At 40.9% G+C, this 19,401-nt stretch overlaps 1 protein-coding gene across 1 annotated transcript in view; it reads left to right on the top strand.

The window, feature by feature from the left end:
• The window catches only part of Dscam1 (Down syndrome cell adhesion molecule 1), a 1,447,516-nt gene that overhangs the window by 978,733 nt on the left and 449,382 nt on the right, over positions 1-19,401 (top strand). The window contains exon 27 of the mRNA XM_071666240.1: positions 3,232-3,398. Coding sequence (XP_071522341.1) covers positions 3,232-3,398 — 167 coding nt within the window. The remainder of the gene's footprint in view (positions 1-3,231; positions 3,399-19,401) is intronic.

The following is a 19,401-nucleotide window of genomic DNA, read 5'->3' as shown; positions in this document are numbered from 1 at the left end:
CTCACATGAATCAGCCACCAGCGCTGTATCATCAGCGAACAACAACTGACTCACTTCCCAAGCTCTCTCATCCCCAACAGACTTCATACTTGCCCCTCTTTCCAAAACTCTTGCATTCACCTCCCTAACAACCCCATCCATAAACAAATTAAACAACCATGGAGACATCACACACCCCTGCCGCAAACCTACATTCACTGAGAACCAATCACTTTCCTCTCTTCCTTCACGTACACATGCCTTACATCCTCGATAAAAACTTTTCACTGCTTCTAACAACTTGCCTCCCACACCATATATTCTTAATACCGTCCACAGAGCATCTCTATCAACTCTATCATATGCCTTCTCCAGATCCATAAATGCTACATACAAATCCATTTGCTTTCCATGGTTTACCCCAGACGCTTATATATTTACTTATATATTTATTTATATATATATTATTATCCCTGGGGATAGGGGAGAAAGAATACTTCCCACGTATTCCCTGCGTGTCGTAGAAGGCGACTAAAAGGGAAGGGAGCGGGGGGCTGGAAATCCTCCCTTCTCATTTTTTTTTTTTTTTCCAAAAGAAGGAACAGAGAAGGGGGTCAGGTGAGGATACTCCCTCAAAGGCCCAGTCCTCTGTTCTTAACGCTACCTCGCTATCGCGGGAAATGGCGAATAGTATGAAAAAAAAAAAAAAAAAATATATATATATATATATATATATATATATATATATATATATATATATATATATATATATATATATATCCCTGGGGATAGGGGGGAGAGAATACTTCCCACATATTCCCCACATGTTGTAGAAGGTGACTAAAAGGGGAGGGAGCGGGTGGCTGGAAATCCTTCCCTCCCTTTTTTTTTTTAATTTTCCAAAAGAAGGAACAGAGAAGGGGGCTAGGTGAAGATATTCCCTCTAAGGCCCAATCCTCTGTTCTTAACGCTATGTTGCTAATGCGGAAAATGGCGAATAGTATGAAAACATATATATGTCTGTGTATGTATTACTTTATTTGATATACTTTGTCGCTGTCTTCCATGTTAGCGAGGTAGCACAAGGAAACAGATTAAAGAATGCTCGACTTAGTCACATAGACATGTATGTGTACGCGTCCACACTCGCACATATACATAGCTATACATTTCAACGTATACATATATATACATATACAGTACATATATATATACACGTACATAATTGATACTTGCTGCCTTTATTCATTCTCATCGTCTGTGTATGTATATGTATGTATACGTTAAAATGTATAGGTATGGTATGTATATGTGCATGTGTGGGCGTATATATATGTACATGTGTATGTGGGTGGGCTGGGCCATTTTTTTTTGTTTCCTTGCGCTACCTTGCTAACGTGGGAGACAGCAACAAAGCATGATAAGTAAATAAGTTTGAATGGAGAAAAACTCGAGGAAATGAAGAGTTTTAGATATCTGTGAGCGGACTTAGCAGCGGATGGAACCATGGAAGTGGAAGTGAGTCACAGGGTGGGGGAGGGGATGAAGGTTCTGGAAGTTTTGAAGAATGTGTGGAAGGCAAGAACATTATCTCAGAAAGCAAAAATGGATATGTTTGAAGGAATAGTGGTTCCTACAATGTTATATGGTTGTGAGGCATGGGCTATAGATAGGGTTGTGCAGAGGAGGGTGGATGTGTTGGAAATGAAATATTTGAGGACAATATGTGATGTGAGGTGGTTTGATCGAGTAAGTAATGAAAGGGTAAGAGGGATATGTGGTAATAAAAAGAGTGTGGTTGAGAGAGCAGAAGAGGGTGTGTTGAAATGGTTTGAACACATGGAGAGAATGAGTGGGAAAAGATTGACAAAGATGATATATGTGTCAGGGGTAGAGGGAACAAGGAGAAGCGGGAGACCAAATTGAAGGTGGAAAGATGGAGTGAAAAAGATTTTGAGTGATCAGGGCCTGAACATACAGGAGGGTGAAAGGCGTGCAAGGAATAGAGTGAATTGGGACGATGTGTTATACTGGGGTCAATATGCTGTCAATGGATTAAACCAGGGCATGTGAAGCATCTGGGTTAAACCATGGGGCCTGGATGTGGAAAGGGAGCTGTGGTTTGGGTGTGTTGCACATGACTGAGTGTGAACGAATGTGGCCTTTTTATCTTTTCCTGGCACTGCCTTGCTGGAGGGTGGGGGAGGATGCTGTTTCCTGTGTGGTGGGATGGCGACGGGAATGGATGAAGGCAGCAAGTATGAATATGTACATGTGTATATATGTATATGTATGTATACGTTGAAATGTATATGTATGTATATGTGCATGTATGGGAGTTTATGTATACATATGTGTATATGAAGTGTGGGCCTTTCTTTGTGTGTTTCCTTGCACTACATCGCTAACACATTAAACAACAATTAAGTATAATATAATATATATATACATGTACATATTCATACTTGCTTGCCTTCATCCATTTCTGGTGCCACCCTGCCCCACAGGAAACAAGCATTGCTTCACCCCGCTTCAGCAAGTTGGCACCAAGAAAACTTACAAAAACAGGCCACATTCATTCACATTCAGTCTCTAGCTGTCATGTCTGATGCACTGAAACCATAGCTCCCTATCTACATCCAGGTCCCCACAGACCTTTCCATGGTTTACTCCAGACATTTCACATGCACTGATTCAGTCCACTGACAGCATGTTGACCCTGATATACCACATATTTCCAATTCACTCTATTCCTTGCATGCCTCTCACCCTCCTGTATATTCAGGCCCTGATCACTCTAAATCTTATTCTCTCCATCCTTCCACCTCCAATTTGGTCTCCTGCTTCTCCTTGTTCCCACCACCTCTGTCACATATATCCTCTTTGTCAACCTTTCCTTAGTAATTGTCTCCATATGTCCAAACCATTTCGGCACACCCTCTTCTGCTCTCTCAACCGCACTCTTTTTATTAACATACACCTCTCTTACCCTTTCGTTACTTACTTGATCAAACTACCTCACACCACATATTGTCCTGAAATATCTCATTTCCAACAAATCCACCCTCCTCCGTACAACCCTATATATAGTCCATGCCTCACAACCATATGATATTGTTCATTATTTGCCTTATTACTCATATATTAACTCCCAACTTGATTGTCTGATTACATCCTACTTTTGTTTTAATCTTCTCAAGTTTTTGGTTTCTTGAAGTTGTATTATTATTAGATGTATTCTTTTGTGCACAGATGGACTATCCGTGGAGAGCCTTTTGCCCCTAATGATCGCTTACGGCAACTACCTGAGGGTTCCTTGCTGATTCGTGAAGTTTCTCGTGATGATGCTGGTGAATACACTTGCCATGTTGAGAATCCTTATGGTCAAGATACTGTTACGCATGCCCTTCTCATCCAAGGTACTGTATGATTAGATATCTTTAAGATGTTCTTGTCAGTATTAAAATTGGAATGAAAGATATCAGTATTGTTTTACTGAAAAATAGATTTTCAGTAGAGTGTTTGTGTAATTCAATTTGAAACCATTTTGAAATGGCAAGGGTAATATAGAATAAAGATATCATTTTTAGGCTAATATGGTGAATGAATATATTATTCTTTTTTACAATATGGTTTTAGCCAGGGAAAGAGACTTTCTAAGCAAATCATCTCTTACCCTTTATGTATGTAATCATCTGCTAAAGTTGTGCCCCTGTGCTCTGTCCATGATGTCAAACAACAGCATTGCCACACCTCAGTAGTCTCTTGTTACTGAACAGTTGAGGATCAGCTTTGCTTTCGTCAAGGCTTAACCTATTCCTAGATAAGTTTGTCAACTCTGAGAAGTAGTTTTACATATTTTGAGATACTGATATTCTGATGTGTGGTATCTAGACCAAACCACCATTTTGGTGTTTGGAGTGAATGATGTGTACTCACCCGCCAATTAATTACAGTCTTTGAAACTAGGTTGTGTAAGGGAACATGCTGTATAGTCATTTACTTTGAAATTATAATGTTTTACTAGTTCTTTTGATTGATACCTGTGGTTAGTAATCATAGCATGAATAATGTAGAATTTGCAAGTAGTACTAAAGGCCAACTGTCTCACCATTCTGTATGTGAAATGAGAATTATGTTCCTTTTTCTGGTCAATAACAGTAACATAAAGAACGAAATTTGGTTTATCAGTCATTATCAGACAACCACTAGATCAATTATGATCCATATATCTGCCTGGTAATAGGTACAAGGGTTTAGAGATATGTAATGTATCAAGCAGCACAGCATGAGCATGTTCCTTTAATGGCATGATGTCTCCTTCTGTGGTCCGTCAAACAGCACCACACATGTTGACAAGTCTTGAGTGGTACAGCAGCTCTTCATATGATGTGTCAGGCAGCATAACACAGTCTCACACGTCTTTAACTGTGCAAGATCTTGACTTATATGTCAAAGAGCTTAACATAACTCATGTATTTTGGATTGTAAGAGGTCTCGTCTTTTGATGTATTCATTAGTACAGCCCATGCATATGCACACTTTATTTTCCTGTGACACTTCAAACAGCAACGTGCATGCTGATGTATCTCACTTATATATTTAACCCTTGCATGATGCATCGAGCAGCACACTAGTGTATGCAGATGTGTCACACTGACTGTAAAGTTTCTCCTCTAATAGTATGTAAAGTGGCACAGTTCATTCTAATTGTATTTGCCTGTACAATATCTCTGTATATTTTATATCAAATAGCACAGTGCATGCTAATGTGGCTTTACCTGTACAGTGCCTCTTTTTATGATGTATCAAGCAGCATAGTGCTTATTAATGATTCTTTATCTGTATATGGTGTATATGGTATTCTCATATGGCATGATAAGGAACACATTGTGTACAAATGTGTTGCTAGGATCTAGGTTGTTCGACAGTATAGATGTAGACACTTGACACATGAGACTTTTTTTGGGATACTTTGTGCAGTAACAGACACTGTTTTGACATGCAATGATTCTGATGTATGAATCTGTTTACTTGTAAGAATGGGCACTGGATATTCCCACGGTGAATGTTATACAGAATATCAGGTGTTGGAGTTAGTGTCTATGCTTTACAAGGTTCAGTGATAATGTGTTATCAGTACAGGAAATATGAATTGGTTCTTAAGTGAATCATGATGATCAAGACAATATGATTCCTTCCATTAATAGTAATAGTCCATATACCCTCCTGTTGGAAGGCATTTGTGTATAGGTTAGAATATTTATTATTTTATTATACTTAACCACCGTCTCCCGCTTTAGCGAGGTAGCGCAAGGAAACAAACGAGGAATGGCCCAACCCACTCACATACACAAGTATATACATAAATGCCCACACACACATATACATACATATACATTTCAATGCATACATACATATACATGCATATACGTATACATAGGTAGTATGTTTGAGGAAAGGAACCTGGATGTTTGGCTTTGGGTGAAACGAAGCTCAAGGGTAAAGGGGAAGAGTGGTTTGGGAATGTCTTGGGAGTAAAGTCAGGAGTTAGTGAGAGGACAAGAGCAAGGGAAGGAGTAGCACTACTCCTGAAACAGGAGTGGTGGGAGTATGTGATAGACTGTAAGAAAGTAAACTCTAGATTGATATGGGTAAAACTGAAAGTGGATGGAGAGAGATGTGTGATTATTGGTGCATATGCACCTGGGCATGAGAAGAAAGATATGAGAGGCAAGTGTTTTAGGAGCAGCTGAGTGAGTATGTTAGTAGTTTTGATGCACGATACCAGGTTATAGTGATGGGTGATTTGAATGCAAAGGAGAGTAATGTGGCAGTTGAGGGAATAATTGGTGTACATGGGGTGTTCAAGTGTTGTAAATGGAAATGGTGAAGAGCTTGTAGATTTATGTACTGAAAAAGGAGTGGTGATTGGGAATACCTGGTTTAAAAAGAGAGATGTACATAAGTATACGTATGTAAGCAGGAGAGATGGCCAGAGAGCGTTATTGGATTACATGTTAATTGATAGGCTCGCGAAAGAGAGACTTATGGATGTTAATGTGCTGAGAGGTGCAACTGGAGGGATGTCTGATAATTATCTTGTGGAGGCAAAGGTGAAGATTTCTAGAGGTTTTCAGAAAATAAGAGAGAATTTTAGGGTGAAGAGAGTGGTGAGAATAAGTAAACTTGGGAAGGAGACTTGTGTGAAGAAGCACCAGGAGAGACTGAGTATAGAAAGGAAAAAGGTGAGAACAAGGGACGTAAGAGGAGTGGGAGAGGAATGGGATGTACATAGGGAAGCAGTGATGGCTTGTGCAAAAGATGCTTATGGCATGAGAAGTATGGGAGGTGAGCAGATTAGAAAAGGTAATGAGTGGTGGGATGAAGAAGTAAGATTGTCAGTGAAAGAGAAGAGAGAGGCATTTGGACGATTTTTGCAGGCAAATAATGCAAATGAGTGGGAGATGTATAAAAGAAAGAGGCAGGAGGTCAAGAGAAAGGTGCAAGAGGTGAAAAAGAGGGCAAATGAGAGTTGGGGTGAGAGAGTATCATTAAATTTTAGGGAGGATAAAAAGATGTTTTGGAAGGAGGTAAATAAAGTGCATAAGACAAGGGAACAAATGGGAACATCAGTGAAGGGGGCTAATAGGGAGGCAATAACAAGTAGTGGTGATGTGAGAAGGAGATGGAGTGAGTATTTTGAAGGTTTGTTGAATGTGTTTGATGAGAGAGTGGAAGATGTAGGGTGTTTTGGTCAAGGTGGTGTGCAAAGTGAGAGGGTTAGGGAGAATGATTTGGTAAACAGAGAAGAGGTAGTAAAAGCTTTGCAGAAGATGAAAGCTAGCTAGGCAGCAGGATTGGATGCTATTGCAGTGGAATTTATTATAAAAGGGGGTGACTGTATTGCTGACTGGTTGGTAAGGTTATTTAATGTGTGTATGACTCATGGTGAGGTGCCTGAGGACTGGTGGAATGCTTGCATAGTACCATTGTACAAAGGCAAAGGGGATAGAGTGAGTGCTCAAATTACAGAGGTATAAGTTTGTTGAGTATTCCTGGTAAATTATATGGGAGGGTATTGATTGAGTGGGTGAAGGCATGTACAGAGCATCAGATTGGGGAAGAGCAGTGTGGTTTCAGAAGTGGTATAGGATATGTGGATCAGGTGTTTGCTTTGAAGAATGTATGTGAGAAATACTTAGAAAAGCAAATGGATTTGTATGTAGCATATATGGATCTGGAGAGGGCATATGATAAAGTTGATAGAGATGCTCTGTGGAAGGTATTAAGAATATATGGTGTGGGAGGTAAGTTGTTAGAAGCAGTGAAAAGTTTTTATCGAGGATGTAAGGCATGTGTATGTGTATGAAGAGAGGAAAGTGATTGGTTCTCAGTGAATGTAGGTTTGCGGCAGGGGTGCATGATGTCTCCATGGTTGTTTAATTTGTTTATGGATGAGGTTGTTAGGGAAGTGAATGCAAGAGTTTTGGAAAGAGGGGCAAGTATGCAGTCTGTTGTGGATGAGAGAGCTTGGGAAGTGAGTCAGTTGTTGTTTGCTGATGATAGAGCGCTGGTGACTGATTCAGATGAGAAACTGCAGAAGCTGGTGACTGAGTTTGGTAAAGTGTGTGAAAGAAGAAAGCTGAGAGTAAATGTGAATAAGGGCAAGGTTATTAGGTACAGTAGGGTTGAGGGGCAAGTCAACTGGGAGGTAAGTTTGAATGGAGAAAAACTGGAGGAAGTGAAGTGTTTTAGATATCTGGGAGTGGATCTGGCAGCGGATGGAACCATGGAAGCGGAAGTGAATCATAGGGTGGGGAAGGGGGCAAAAGTACTGTGAGCGTTGAAAAAATGTGTGGAAGTCGAGAACATTATCTCAGAACGCAAAAATGGGTATGTTTGAAGGAATAGTGGTACCAACAATGTTATATGGTTGCGAGGCGTGGGCTATAGATAGAGTTGTGCGGAGGAGGGTGGATGTGCTGGAAATGAAATGTTTGAGGACGATATGTGGTGTGAGGTGATTTGATTGAGTAAGTAATGAAAGGTTAAGAGAGATGTGTGGTAATGAAAGAGTGTGGTTGAGAGAGGTGAAGAGGGTGTTTTGAAATGGTTTGGTCGCATGGAGTGAATGAGTAAGGAAAGATTGACCAAGGGGATATATGTGTCAGAGGTGGAGGGAACGAGGAGAAGTGGGAGACCAAAGTGGAGGTGGAAAGATGGAGTGAAAAAGATTTTGAGTGATTAGGGCCTGAGCACGCAGGAGGGTGAAAGACGTGCAAGGAATAGAGTGAATTGGAATGATGTGGTATACCGGGGTCAACGTGCTGTCAGTGGATTGAACCAGGGCATGTGAGGCGTCTGGGGTAAACCATGGAAAGTTCTGTGGGGCCTGGATGTGGAAAGGGAGCTGTGTTTTCAGTGCATTATACATGACAGCTAGAGAATGAGTGTGAACAAATATGGCCTTTGTTGTCTTTTCGTAGCGCTACCTCGCGCACATGAGGGGGGAGGGGGTTGTCATTTCATGTGTGGCGGGGTGGCGACGGGAATGAATAAGGGCAGACAGTGTGAATCATGTACATGTGTATATATGTATATGTCTATGTGTATATATATATGTATACGTTGAGATGTATAGGTATGTATATGTGCATGTGTGGACGTGTATGTATATACATGTGTATTTAGGTGGGTTGGGCCATTTATTTCGTCTGTTTTCCTGCGCTACCTCGCTAACGCGGGAGACAGCGACAAAGTATGATAAATAAATAAATGAATAAATAACCTACAGAGACATATACATATATACACATGTACATATCCATACTTGCTGCCTTCAACCATTCCCGTTGTCACCCCGCCACACACAAAATAGCTCTCCCCCCCCCCCAGCAAGGCAGTACCAGGAGCAGACAAAAAAGGCCACATTCATTCACACTCAGTCTCTAGCTGTCATGTGTAATGCACCAAAACCACAGCTCCCTTTCCACATCCAGGCCCCACAGACCTTTCCATAGTTGAAAATACTTTAGCAAAATCTAATTATAACCTCAAAGATATACAGTGCTTGCCAATGAAGTTGGCATGAGGGGTCTGTGAGAAGGCACCAAGGATAGACGTGAAATAAAACGATGAAAGCTGTGTATTCACCATGAACTAGTACTTTATTAGTTTCCTTCTCATTATAAATTCCTTGAAATGATCAGGAATTGAAACCTTTTAGGGTCCATCTTTGCCCAAATTTCACAAATGGCCACCTCTAGTTTAGGTAGTAATGAAGTATCCTTGTTACCTTATTACATTTTCATAGGCACCTATAAGTTTTCTTTTAGATTCAGATCCTTTGAATTCCTGACTCAGTTACTGAAAAATTCTGCTGCACAGTCCTTAAGCCAATCAGTGACTACTTTGGAAGTACCCCATTGGCCATGCACTTTGTGAATGAATCTGGAAGATGGCCACACAGTAGCTCGAAATAACTAAGTCTTCGTAGTTTCATTCTTTGGCACCACTACAAGCTCCCCAACTGAAACAACCCCATACAGGGAACTTTACCATGCTTGCAGTGCACTTAGGGTCAGAGAGATTGAAGCCTGGTTACCTGTACTCATGCCCGCCACTGCCACCTTTTGCAGAAAAGGTGGACTCATCACTCCACAGGACACTTCTGAACTTAGCCGTATCCCATAGTATATATTTCTTCCAAAAATCAACTCTATTCTTCTGATGCCTATGGATTACGAGCAGTTTGGAACACTCTGATACTTGTGTATAAATGGCGTTGCACTGACCATACTGACAGATCACTGAGCAGTTTAGGGTTTTTTCTTTTAATTCTTCTGCACTCAAGCATGAATTTGCATCCACTTGATGCTTAAGAGCATTCAGAGAACATGGAGAGGTTTTTCTGGCCTCCCCAGGGGTTTCACATGGGTTGTTGTGGCAGTGCCGCTGTTATCATTAATTTCTTCACCCATTGTTGTACTGATCTCAAGCTAACACTGATTTTTTTTATATATTATTATACTTTGTCGCTGTCTCCCGCGTTTGCGAGGTAGCGCAAGGAAACAGACGAAAGAAATGGCCCAACCCCCCCCATACACATGTATATACATACGTCCACACACGCAAATATACATACCTACACAGCTTTCCATGGTTTACCCCAGACGCTTCACATGCCCTGCTTCAATCCACTGACAGCACGTCAACCCCGGTATACCACATCGCTCCAATTCACTCTATTCCTTGCCCTCCTTTCACCCTCCTGCATGTTCAGGCCCTGATCACACAAAATCTTTTTCACTCCATCTTTCCACCTCCAATTTGGTCTCCCTCTTCTCCTTGTTCCCTCCACCTCCGACACATATATCCTCTTGGTCAATCTTTCCTCACTCATCCTCTCCATGTGCCCAAACCACTTCAAAACACCCTCTTCTGCTCTCTCAACCACGCTCTTTTTATTTCCACACATCTCTCTTACCCTTACGTTACTCACTCGATCAAACCACCTCACACCACACATTGTCCTCAAACATCTCATTTCCAGCACATCCATCCTCCTGCGCACAACTCTATCCATAGCCCACGCCTCGCAACCATACAACATTGTTGGAACCACTATTCCTTCAAACATACCCATTTTTGCTTTCCGAGATAATGTTCTCGACTTCCACACATTCTTCAAGGCCCCCAGGATTTTCGCCCCCTCCCCCACCCTATGATCTACTTCCGCTTCCATGGTTCCATCCGCTGCCAGATCCACTCCCAGATATCAGAAACACTTCACTTCCTCCAGTTTTTCTCCATTCAAACTCACCTCCCAATTGACTTGACCCTCAACCCTACTGTACCTAATAACCTTGCTCTTATTCACATTTACTCTTAACTTTCTTCTTCCACACACTTTTCCAAACTCAGTCACCAGCTTCTGCAGTTTCTCACATGAATCAGCCACCAGCGCTGTATCATCAGCGAACAACAACTGACTCACTTCCCAAGCTCTCTCATCCCCAACAGACTTCATACTTGCCCCTCTTTCCAAAACTCTTGCATTTACCTCCCTAACAACCCCATCCATAAACAAATTAAACAACCATGGAGACATCACACACCCCTGCCGCAAACCTACATTCACTGAGAACCAATCACTTTCCTCTCTTCCTACACGTACACATGCCTTACATCCTCGATAAAAACTTTTCACTGCTTCTAACAACTTTCCTCCCACACCATATATTCTTAATACCTTCCACAGAGCATCTCTATCAACTCTATCATATGCCTTCTCCAGATCCATAAATGCTACATACAAATCCATTTGCTTTTCTAAGTGTTTCTCACATACATTCTTCAAAGCAAACACCTGATCCACACATCCTCTACCACTTCTGAAACCACACTGCTCTTCCCCAATCTGATGCTCTGTACATGCCTTCACCCTCTCAATCAATACCCTCCCATATAATTTACCAGGAATACTCAACAAACTTATACCTCTGTAATTTGAGCACTCACTCTTATCCCCTTTGCCTTTGTACAATGGCACTATGCACGCATTCCGCCAATCCTCAGGCACCTCACCATGAGTCATACATACATTAAATAACCTTACCAACCAGTCAACAATACAGTCACCCCCTTTTTTAATAATTCCACTGCAATACCATCCAAACCCGCTGCCTTGCCGGCTTTCATCTTCCGCAAAGCTTTCACTACCTCTTCTCTGTTTACCAAATCATTTTCCCTAACCCTCTCACTTTGCACACCACCTCGACCAAAACACCCTATATCTGCCACTCTATCATCAAACACATTCAACAAACCTTCAAAATACTCACTCCATCTCCTTCTCACATCACCACTACTTGTTATCACCTCCCCACTTGCGCCCTTCACCGAAGTTCCCATTTGCTCCCTTGTCTTACGAACTTTATTTACCTCCTTCCAGAACATCTTTTTATTCTCCCTAAAATTTAATGATACTCTCTCACCCCAACTCTCATTTGCCCTTTTTTTCACCTCTTGCACCTTTCTCTTGACCTCCTGTCTCTTTCTTTTATACATCTCCCACTCAATTGCATTTTTTCCCTGCAAAAATCGTCCAAATGCCTCTCTCTTCTCTTTCACTAATACTCTTACTTCTTCATCCCACCACTCACTACCCTTTCTAATCAACCCACCTCCCACTCTTCTCATGCCACAAGCATCTTTTGCGCAATCCATCACTGATAATAATAGAAATTTCCTTAAGAGGCTTATTTTTCTTGTAAAGTACAATTAGCTTCCATGAATATTGGGACAAATATAATTCATTATGTGATAATGAATGACTTCCACTTTTGAAGTGATGGGAAGTACAGAGTAGAATAATGTGACAAATATAACTCATTACTTCTAAACAAATAACTTATGAAGTGATGGATAGGATGTTTACATCATCCTCTCATGCTACACTTAGTTTATATTATAGAAGATGACTTAGAGATAAACCTTTGAAGAATTATATCATCTCTCACATAACTTTTGATTTTGTTCTTTATTCTAAATTCTGTTAAAGGAAAATTAAGGTCCTACATTATGGTGATTAATTCTCAGGAGATATATATGCAGAGAAAAGAAAATGTACAAAATCAGTAAATTTGGAAATCGTGAAGGCTCAGTTAGGAAATAAAGGAGTATTTAAAGAGCAATGATAGACAGATTTGATATATGAGATTTTTTTTTTTTTTTTGCTTTGTCACTGTCTCCCGCGTTTGCGAGGTAGCGCAAGGAAACAGACGAAAGAAATGGCCCAACCCACCCCCATACACATGTATATACATACGTCCACACACGCAAATATACATACCTACACAGCTTTCCATGGTTTACCCCAGACGCTTCACATGCCTTGATTCAATCCACTGACAGCACGTCAACCCCGGTATACCACATCGCTCCAATTCACTCTATTCCTTGCCCTCCTTTCACCCTCCTGCATGTTCAGGCCCCGATCACACAAAATCTTTTTCACTCCATCTTTCCACCTCCAATTTGGTCTCCCTCTTCTCCTCGTTCCCTCCACCTCCAACACATATATCCTCTTGGTCAATCTTTCCTCACTCATTCTCTCCATGTGCCCAAACCATTTCAAAACACCCTCTTCTGCTCTCTCAACCACGCTCTTTTTATTTCCACACATCTTTCCTACCCTTACGTTACTTACTCGATCAAACCACCTCACACCACACATTGTCCTCAAACATCTCATTTCCAGCACATCCATCCTCCTGCGCACAACTCTATCCATAGCCCACGCCTCGCAACCAAACAACATTGTTGGAACCACTATTCCTTCAAACATACCCATTTTTGCTTTCCGAGATAATGTTCTCGACTTCCACACATTCTTCAAGGCTCCCAGAATTTTCGCCCCCTCCCCCACCCTATGATCCACTTTCGCTTCCATGGTTCCATCCGCTGCCAGATCCACTCCCAGATATCTAAAACACTTCACTTCCTCCAGTTTTTCTCCATTCAAACTCACCTCCCAATTGACTTGACCCTCAACCCTACTGTACCTAATAACCTTGCTCTTATTCACATTTACTCTTAACTTTCTTCGTTCACACACTGTACCAAACTCAGTCACCAGCTTCTGCAGTTTCTCACATGAATCAGCCACCAGCGCTGTATCATCAGCGAACAACAACTGACTCACTTCCCAAGCTCTCTCATCCCCAACAGACTTCATACTTGCCCCTCTTTCCAAAACTCTTGCATTCACCTCCCTAACAACTCCATCCATAAACAAATTAAACAACCATGGAGACATCACACACCCCTGCCACAAACCTACATTCACTGAGAACCAATCACTTTCCTCTCTTCCTACACGTACACATGCCTTACATCCTCGATAAAAACTTTTCACTGCTTCTAACAACTTGCCTCCCAAACCATATATTCTTAATACCTTCCACAGAGCATCTCTATCAACTCTATCATATGCCTTCTCCAGATCCATAAATGCTACATACAAATCCATTTGCTTTTCTAAGTATTTCTCACATACATTCTTCAAAGCAAACACCGGATCCACACATCCTCTACCACTTCTGAAACCACACTGCTCTTCCCCAATCTGATGCTCTGTACATGCCTTCACCCTCTCAATCAATACCCTCCCATATAATTTACCAGGAATACTCAACAAACTTTTTTTTTATTTTTTTTTTATTATACTTTGTCGCTGTCTCCCGCGTTTGCGAGGTAGCGCAAGGAAACAGACGAAAGAAATGGCCCAACCCCCCCCATACACATGTATATACATACGTCCACACACGCAAATATACATACCTACACAGCTTTCCATGGCTTACCCCAGACGCTTCACATGCCTTGATTCAATCCACTGACAGCACGTCAACCCCGGTATACCACATCGCTCCAATTCACTCTATTCCTTGCCCTCCTTTCACCCTCCTGCATGTTCAGGCCCCGATCACACAAAATCTTTTTCACTCCATCTTTCCACCTCCAATTTGGTCTCCCTCTTTTCCTAGTTCCCTCCACCTCCGACACATATATCCTCTTGGTCAATCTTTCCTCACTCATCCTCTCGATGTGCCCAAACCACTTCAAAACACCCTCTTCTGCTCTCTCAACCACGCTCTTTTTATTTCCACACATCTCTCTTACCCTTACGTTACTCACTCGATCAAACCACCTCACACCACACATTGTCCTCAAACATCTCATTTCCAGCACATCCATCCTCCTGCGCACAACTCTATCCATAGCCCACGCCTCGCAACCATTCAACATTGTTGGAACCACTATTCCTTCATACATACCCATTTTTGCTTTCCGAGATAATGTTCTCGACTTCCACACATTCTTCAAGGCCCCCAGAATTTTCGCCCCCTCCCCCACCCTATGATCCACTTCCGCTTCTATGGTTCCATCCGCTGCCAGATCCACTCCCAGATATCTAAAACACTTCACTTCCTCCAGTTTTTCTCCATTCAAACTCACCTCCCAATTGACTTGACCCTCAACCCTACTGTACCTAATAACCTTGCTCTTATTCACATTTACTCTTAACTTTCTTCGTTCACACACTGTACCAAACTCAGTCACCAGCTTCTGCAGTTTCTCACATGAATCAGCCACCAGCGCTGTATCATCAGCGAACAACAACTGACTCACTTCCCAAGCTCTCTCATCCCCAACAGACTTCATACTTGCCCCTCTTTCCAAAACTCTTGCATTTACCTCCCTAACAACCCCATCCATAAACAAATTAAACAACCATGGAGACATCACACACCCCTGCCGCAAACCTACATTCACTGAGAACCAATCACTTTCCTCTCTTCCTACACGTACACATGCCTTACATCCTCGATAAAAACTTTTCACTGCTTCTAACAACTTTCCTCCCACACCATATATTCTTAATACCTTCCACAGAGCATCTCTATCAACTCTATCATATGCCTTCTCCAGATCCATAAATGCTACATACAAATCCATTTGCTTTTCTAAGTATTTCTCACATACATTCTTCAAAGCAAACACCTGATCCACACATCCTCTACCACTTCTGAAACCACACTGCTCTTCCCCAATCTGATGCTCTGTACATGCCTTCACCCACTCAATCAATACCCTCCCATATAATTTACCAGGAATACTCAACAAACTTATACCTCTGTAATTTGAGCACTCACTCTTATCCCCTTTGCCTTTGTACAATGGCACTATGCACGCATTCCGCCAATCCTCAGGCACCTCACCATGAGTCATACATACATTAAATAACCTTACCAACCAGTCAACAATACAGTCACCCCCTTTTTTAATAACTTCCACTGCAATACCATCCAAACCTGCTGATAATCAGGATGAACCTAAGACAGTGAAATTAGATGACGATGGACTTTGACAGAAAGAACCATAATGGCCCAAATGAAATGAGACAGTTTCACTCTTCACACAGATGGGCCAATATGAAAACAGGTTCCCCTTGTCTTTTGTTAGGGTTATACTCCTTGGAAAGCTCTTAGAGTGAAAAACATGAATGACAGTACATAAATTAAGTGGCAAGTAAGGAGTAAGGGGCAGGGCTTACTAAATAACAATTACTTTTTTATGTCTCTTGGTTTATTTAAAGAATGTTGATGATCTTAGGTTGTTTGGCTTGTTTAGATCTCTTCTAAATTTGAGGCTATCCATAAATGGGTATCTCTTTGTGGCCTTCAGTCCAGGTTTGCTTATAATATTGCTGTAAGTTGAGGCTTCTCTGGCTCATCATCACTTTTTTCATTGTTGTTGCTGGACTGCAACAGTTCCACAAGTTCTTCAGGTGATAGCACCCCTTAATGGAACGTGCAGTTATTTTATTTATAGTTCATCTGATTCTGAAAGCACTTTCCTCCATCATCTCAGGCCAAGTAATGATCCTAAAGACTTCCTTGTGGGTGATGGGGAAACTGTGGAACTCATTCTTCACCTACACCCAAAATCATCTTGAACATGCATTGATTGTGGATCACTTGACATCATCCCATGTTTCTATGATGATGTTAATGGCATGTATAAGAATGCAATGGTGTCAAGTGCACATAATGTTGAAACTGCGTCTTGTGTAGTATGACATGCAGTAAGCATTCACTCAGTCTACTGGCTGCAAGATTAACATGGGCATCGGATAGCTTGAACATGAGTTCCATGTTGAGATTTCCAAATTCTGCTGAGACTAGGTGACTTGGCATGTTCCCATGGAAGGCATTAAAGGCCAAATTCTGTGTTGTGATGTGGTGTTTGACATGATGGACAAAAGGATTGTGGAACCAGCCCTTAAAGAGTTTTGTGGTGTCTCAGGCCCTGATATATGATTTCCAGAACAGTAGCAGATGTTCATTTTTTCCTTTACAGTGCTTGGGGATTCTCTGCTTGGTAAACCATCATCAGCTTGCAGTTTTAAAAAGTCCAATAAATTGCTGCACAAAAAGAGGTTTAAGCAGTTTTTTGCTGCCTCGATGCTGAGAGATGTCCTTCTTCACTTATTAGGTTCTGGAGTGCATCTTCTTCCAAGCCATCCCAATGATATCTGTGGTGGATACTTGCTGTGGCTTTTGCCTTTTATTTTTTATGAGCTTGAGGAATCTAGCAGGATATTCTTTTGCAGGCATAGGAGGCTTCTCATACCTACTTGAAATTATTCATATTGAACCTACTTTTAGTTTTAAAACCAACCATTGCTTTGCATTAAACCACTATCAATGCCTCTGGTTAAAGATTCTTCTTCTGCATCCTTTTAAGTATTTATTCTAGCAGAGGTCTTTTGGTGAATAACTAGTTCATTAATAGGAGATCTTATCCGGTCTTGATCCTACATCCAGAAGTTCAGAAGTTTATCCTTTTTTTCAATATTCTGTTTTTCTGATGAATGTCTTTTTCACACTTAAAGGCAAAGCAGCTCTTACATTTGCTCACAGGAGTTGACTCTATCCATATTGCATCTCCTGACACAGTAATCGTATCTTGTCTTTGTTTGTCAAAAATTTTCATTTTTTCAGTTGACTTCATCATATTGTTTCTGAGTGGCATTTTCAGGACCACTATACTTAGATTTAGGATCCATATTGTGTAATCACAAAGGCACTCATTTATATTACAAATATTATACGATATTCCCAAAAATACAGGTTATACATTTTCACATTGAGCTTATTTTTGACATTGACACTGGTCAAGTCAGTCAGGCTTGCGATTATGAAAGAATACTCAGATAGTTTCCTTGATTTTAGAGGACATCATTAGGCTGATTCCAAAAAACAAAATCTCAGATTCAGACTTTCCATATATTTAAGTAGGTCACCAAGCTTTCTTATTCCCCAGAACATGTACAAGCTTGGTGACTGATTACTGTATCTTTAAAGAATTGAAAGTTCTTACTTACTGGGATGATTGGTTGTTATAAGAAGACTTGCTCCAGAGGTGATAGAAAGTCTGGGAAAAATAAGAAAAGGTATAGGTCTGGCTTCTTAAAACTAAGGCAGTCTCCTTATCTGATACTAGAATACCCAGAATAGGTTTTAGATATAAGATATTGGGTTTTGTCCCCAAGTCTAGACTTTTAGGATGAATTCTGGCAATGCATAAAGGAATACCTTATAGGTCTGGTTGATAATGTACTTTAGAGAAGCAGAAAAAGTCATTATTCATCTTGTAAAACCAAGACATAAATGTAAAAGATTGTTGTATCTGTAAGGATTTAACCAGAATGTCAGTTGGAAAGCACCCCCAATACTGCTAAAGATATCTGCAGAAACCTCTTTGAAACAATGAGAGTCCCATATGGATATGAGGATGAGGGACTAGGAAACTTCATTTAATTTTTTGACTTTGGTTCCTATCAAAGTATGAGAATTATTTAAAATTCACTTCTGTCTATCTTTCTATCTACACCTCTGATGCATGTTCCAACTAGAACTCCCTCAGTGGGATGGCTGCTGCAGTAGTCCCCATAACTATAGACTTCCAGTGCCACTTCTTAACTTTTAGTGCCTCACCCTTAACAGGCCACTAGCAGAGGGGAATGCTTGCACAGTGTTTGCAGAGGCTCCTACCTAATGTTCATACTGACTACTTCTACCTCATACTCCTACTTACTTCTACCTAATGTTTCTACTTAGTGCCCTAGCCTAACTGTTCCTACCTACTACTTTATCTACTCCTCCTACCATTTTGCGAAAAGGCAGTGCTATACCTATACTCACCACAAAAAAAGTCTAGAGTTACGAAGAATGAGCTGTTTGAGTTCAGTGTTGTCAAGTGTTATGTATGACAAGGAGAGATTTTATGTATGTGGACAGAATACAAGTTGTTCACATGTGGCTGAGGCAGAAAGGAAAGACAGCTACCTAAAACAACAGAAGTCACATTGATATTTTTGTTTTTGATAAACATTTCAGTGATTTCTCTTTTCAAAAGACAAGGGATGGCTCATTCTAGGGCCCTGTGGTCATGAACACTTTCCATATTTTGTATACTTTAAATGAAATATTTGTTACTAGCAGCACCCTGCTTGAAAGAATCCTTACATATCAAGGTTGATTGTGTTATAAATAAATCAGGTGAGGACAGAGTAGCAACTGGACTGAGGTTCCATTATTGGTTTCTGGTCATTTGGGGCATTGCTCCTGAGGTGGATTTGCTTTTGATGGTGACCAGTCACAAATTTGTGACATATGGGTCTTTTATCCCTGAGGTCTTTGTAAGCACCATCTATTCTCATTTTCACCTTAAATGATTAGAGTTGTTTCTATATGTTTTATTCATGGTATTCTTCTTTTTTCCTGTCCTTGAGGGTAGGAGAGTAGAAATTCTATCCACACATCTGCATGTCATAAGAAGTGACTAAAA

This window comes from Panulirus ornatus, chromosome 11, assembly GCF_036320965.1.
Source record: "Panulirus ornatus isolate Po-2019 chromosome 11, ASM3632096v1, whole genome shotgun sequence".
NCBI lineage: Eukaryota > Metazoa > Arthropoda > Malacostraca > Decapoda > Palinuridae > Panulirus > Panulirus ornatus.
This window is presented reverse-complemented; position numbering and strand designations above follow the sequence as displayed.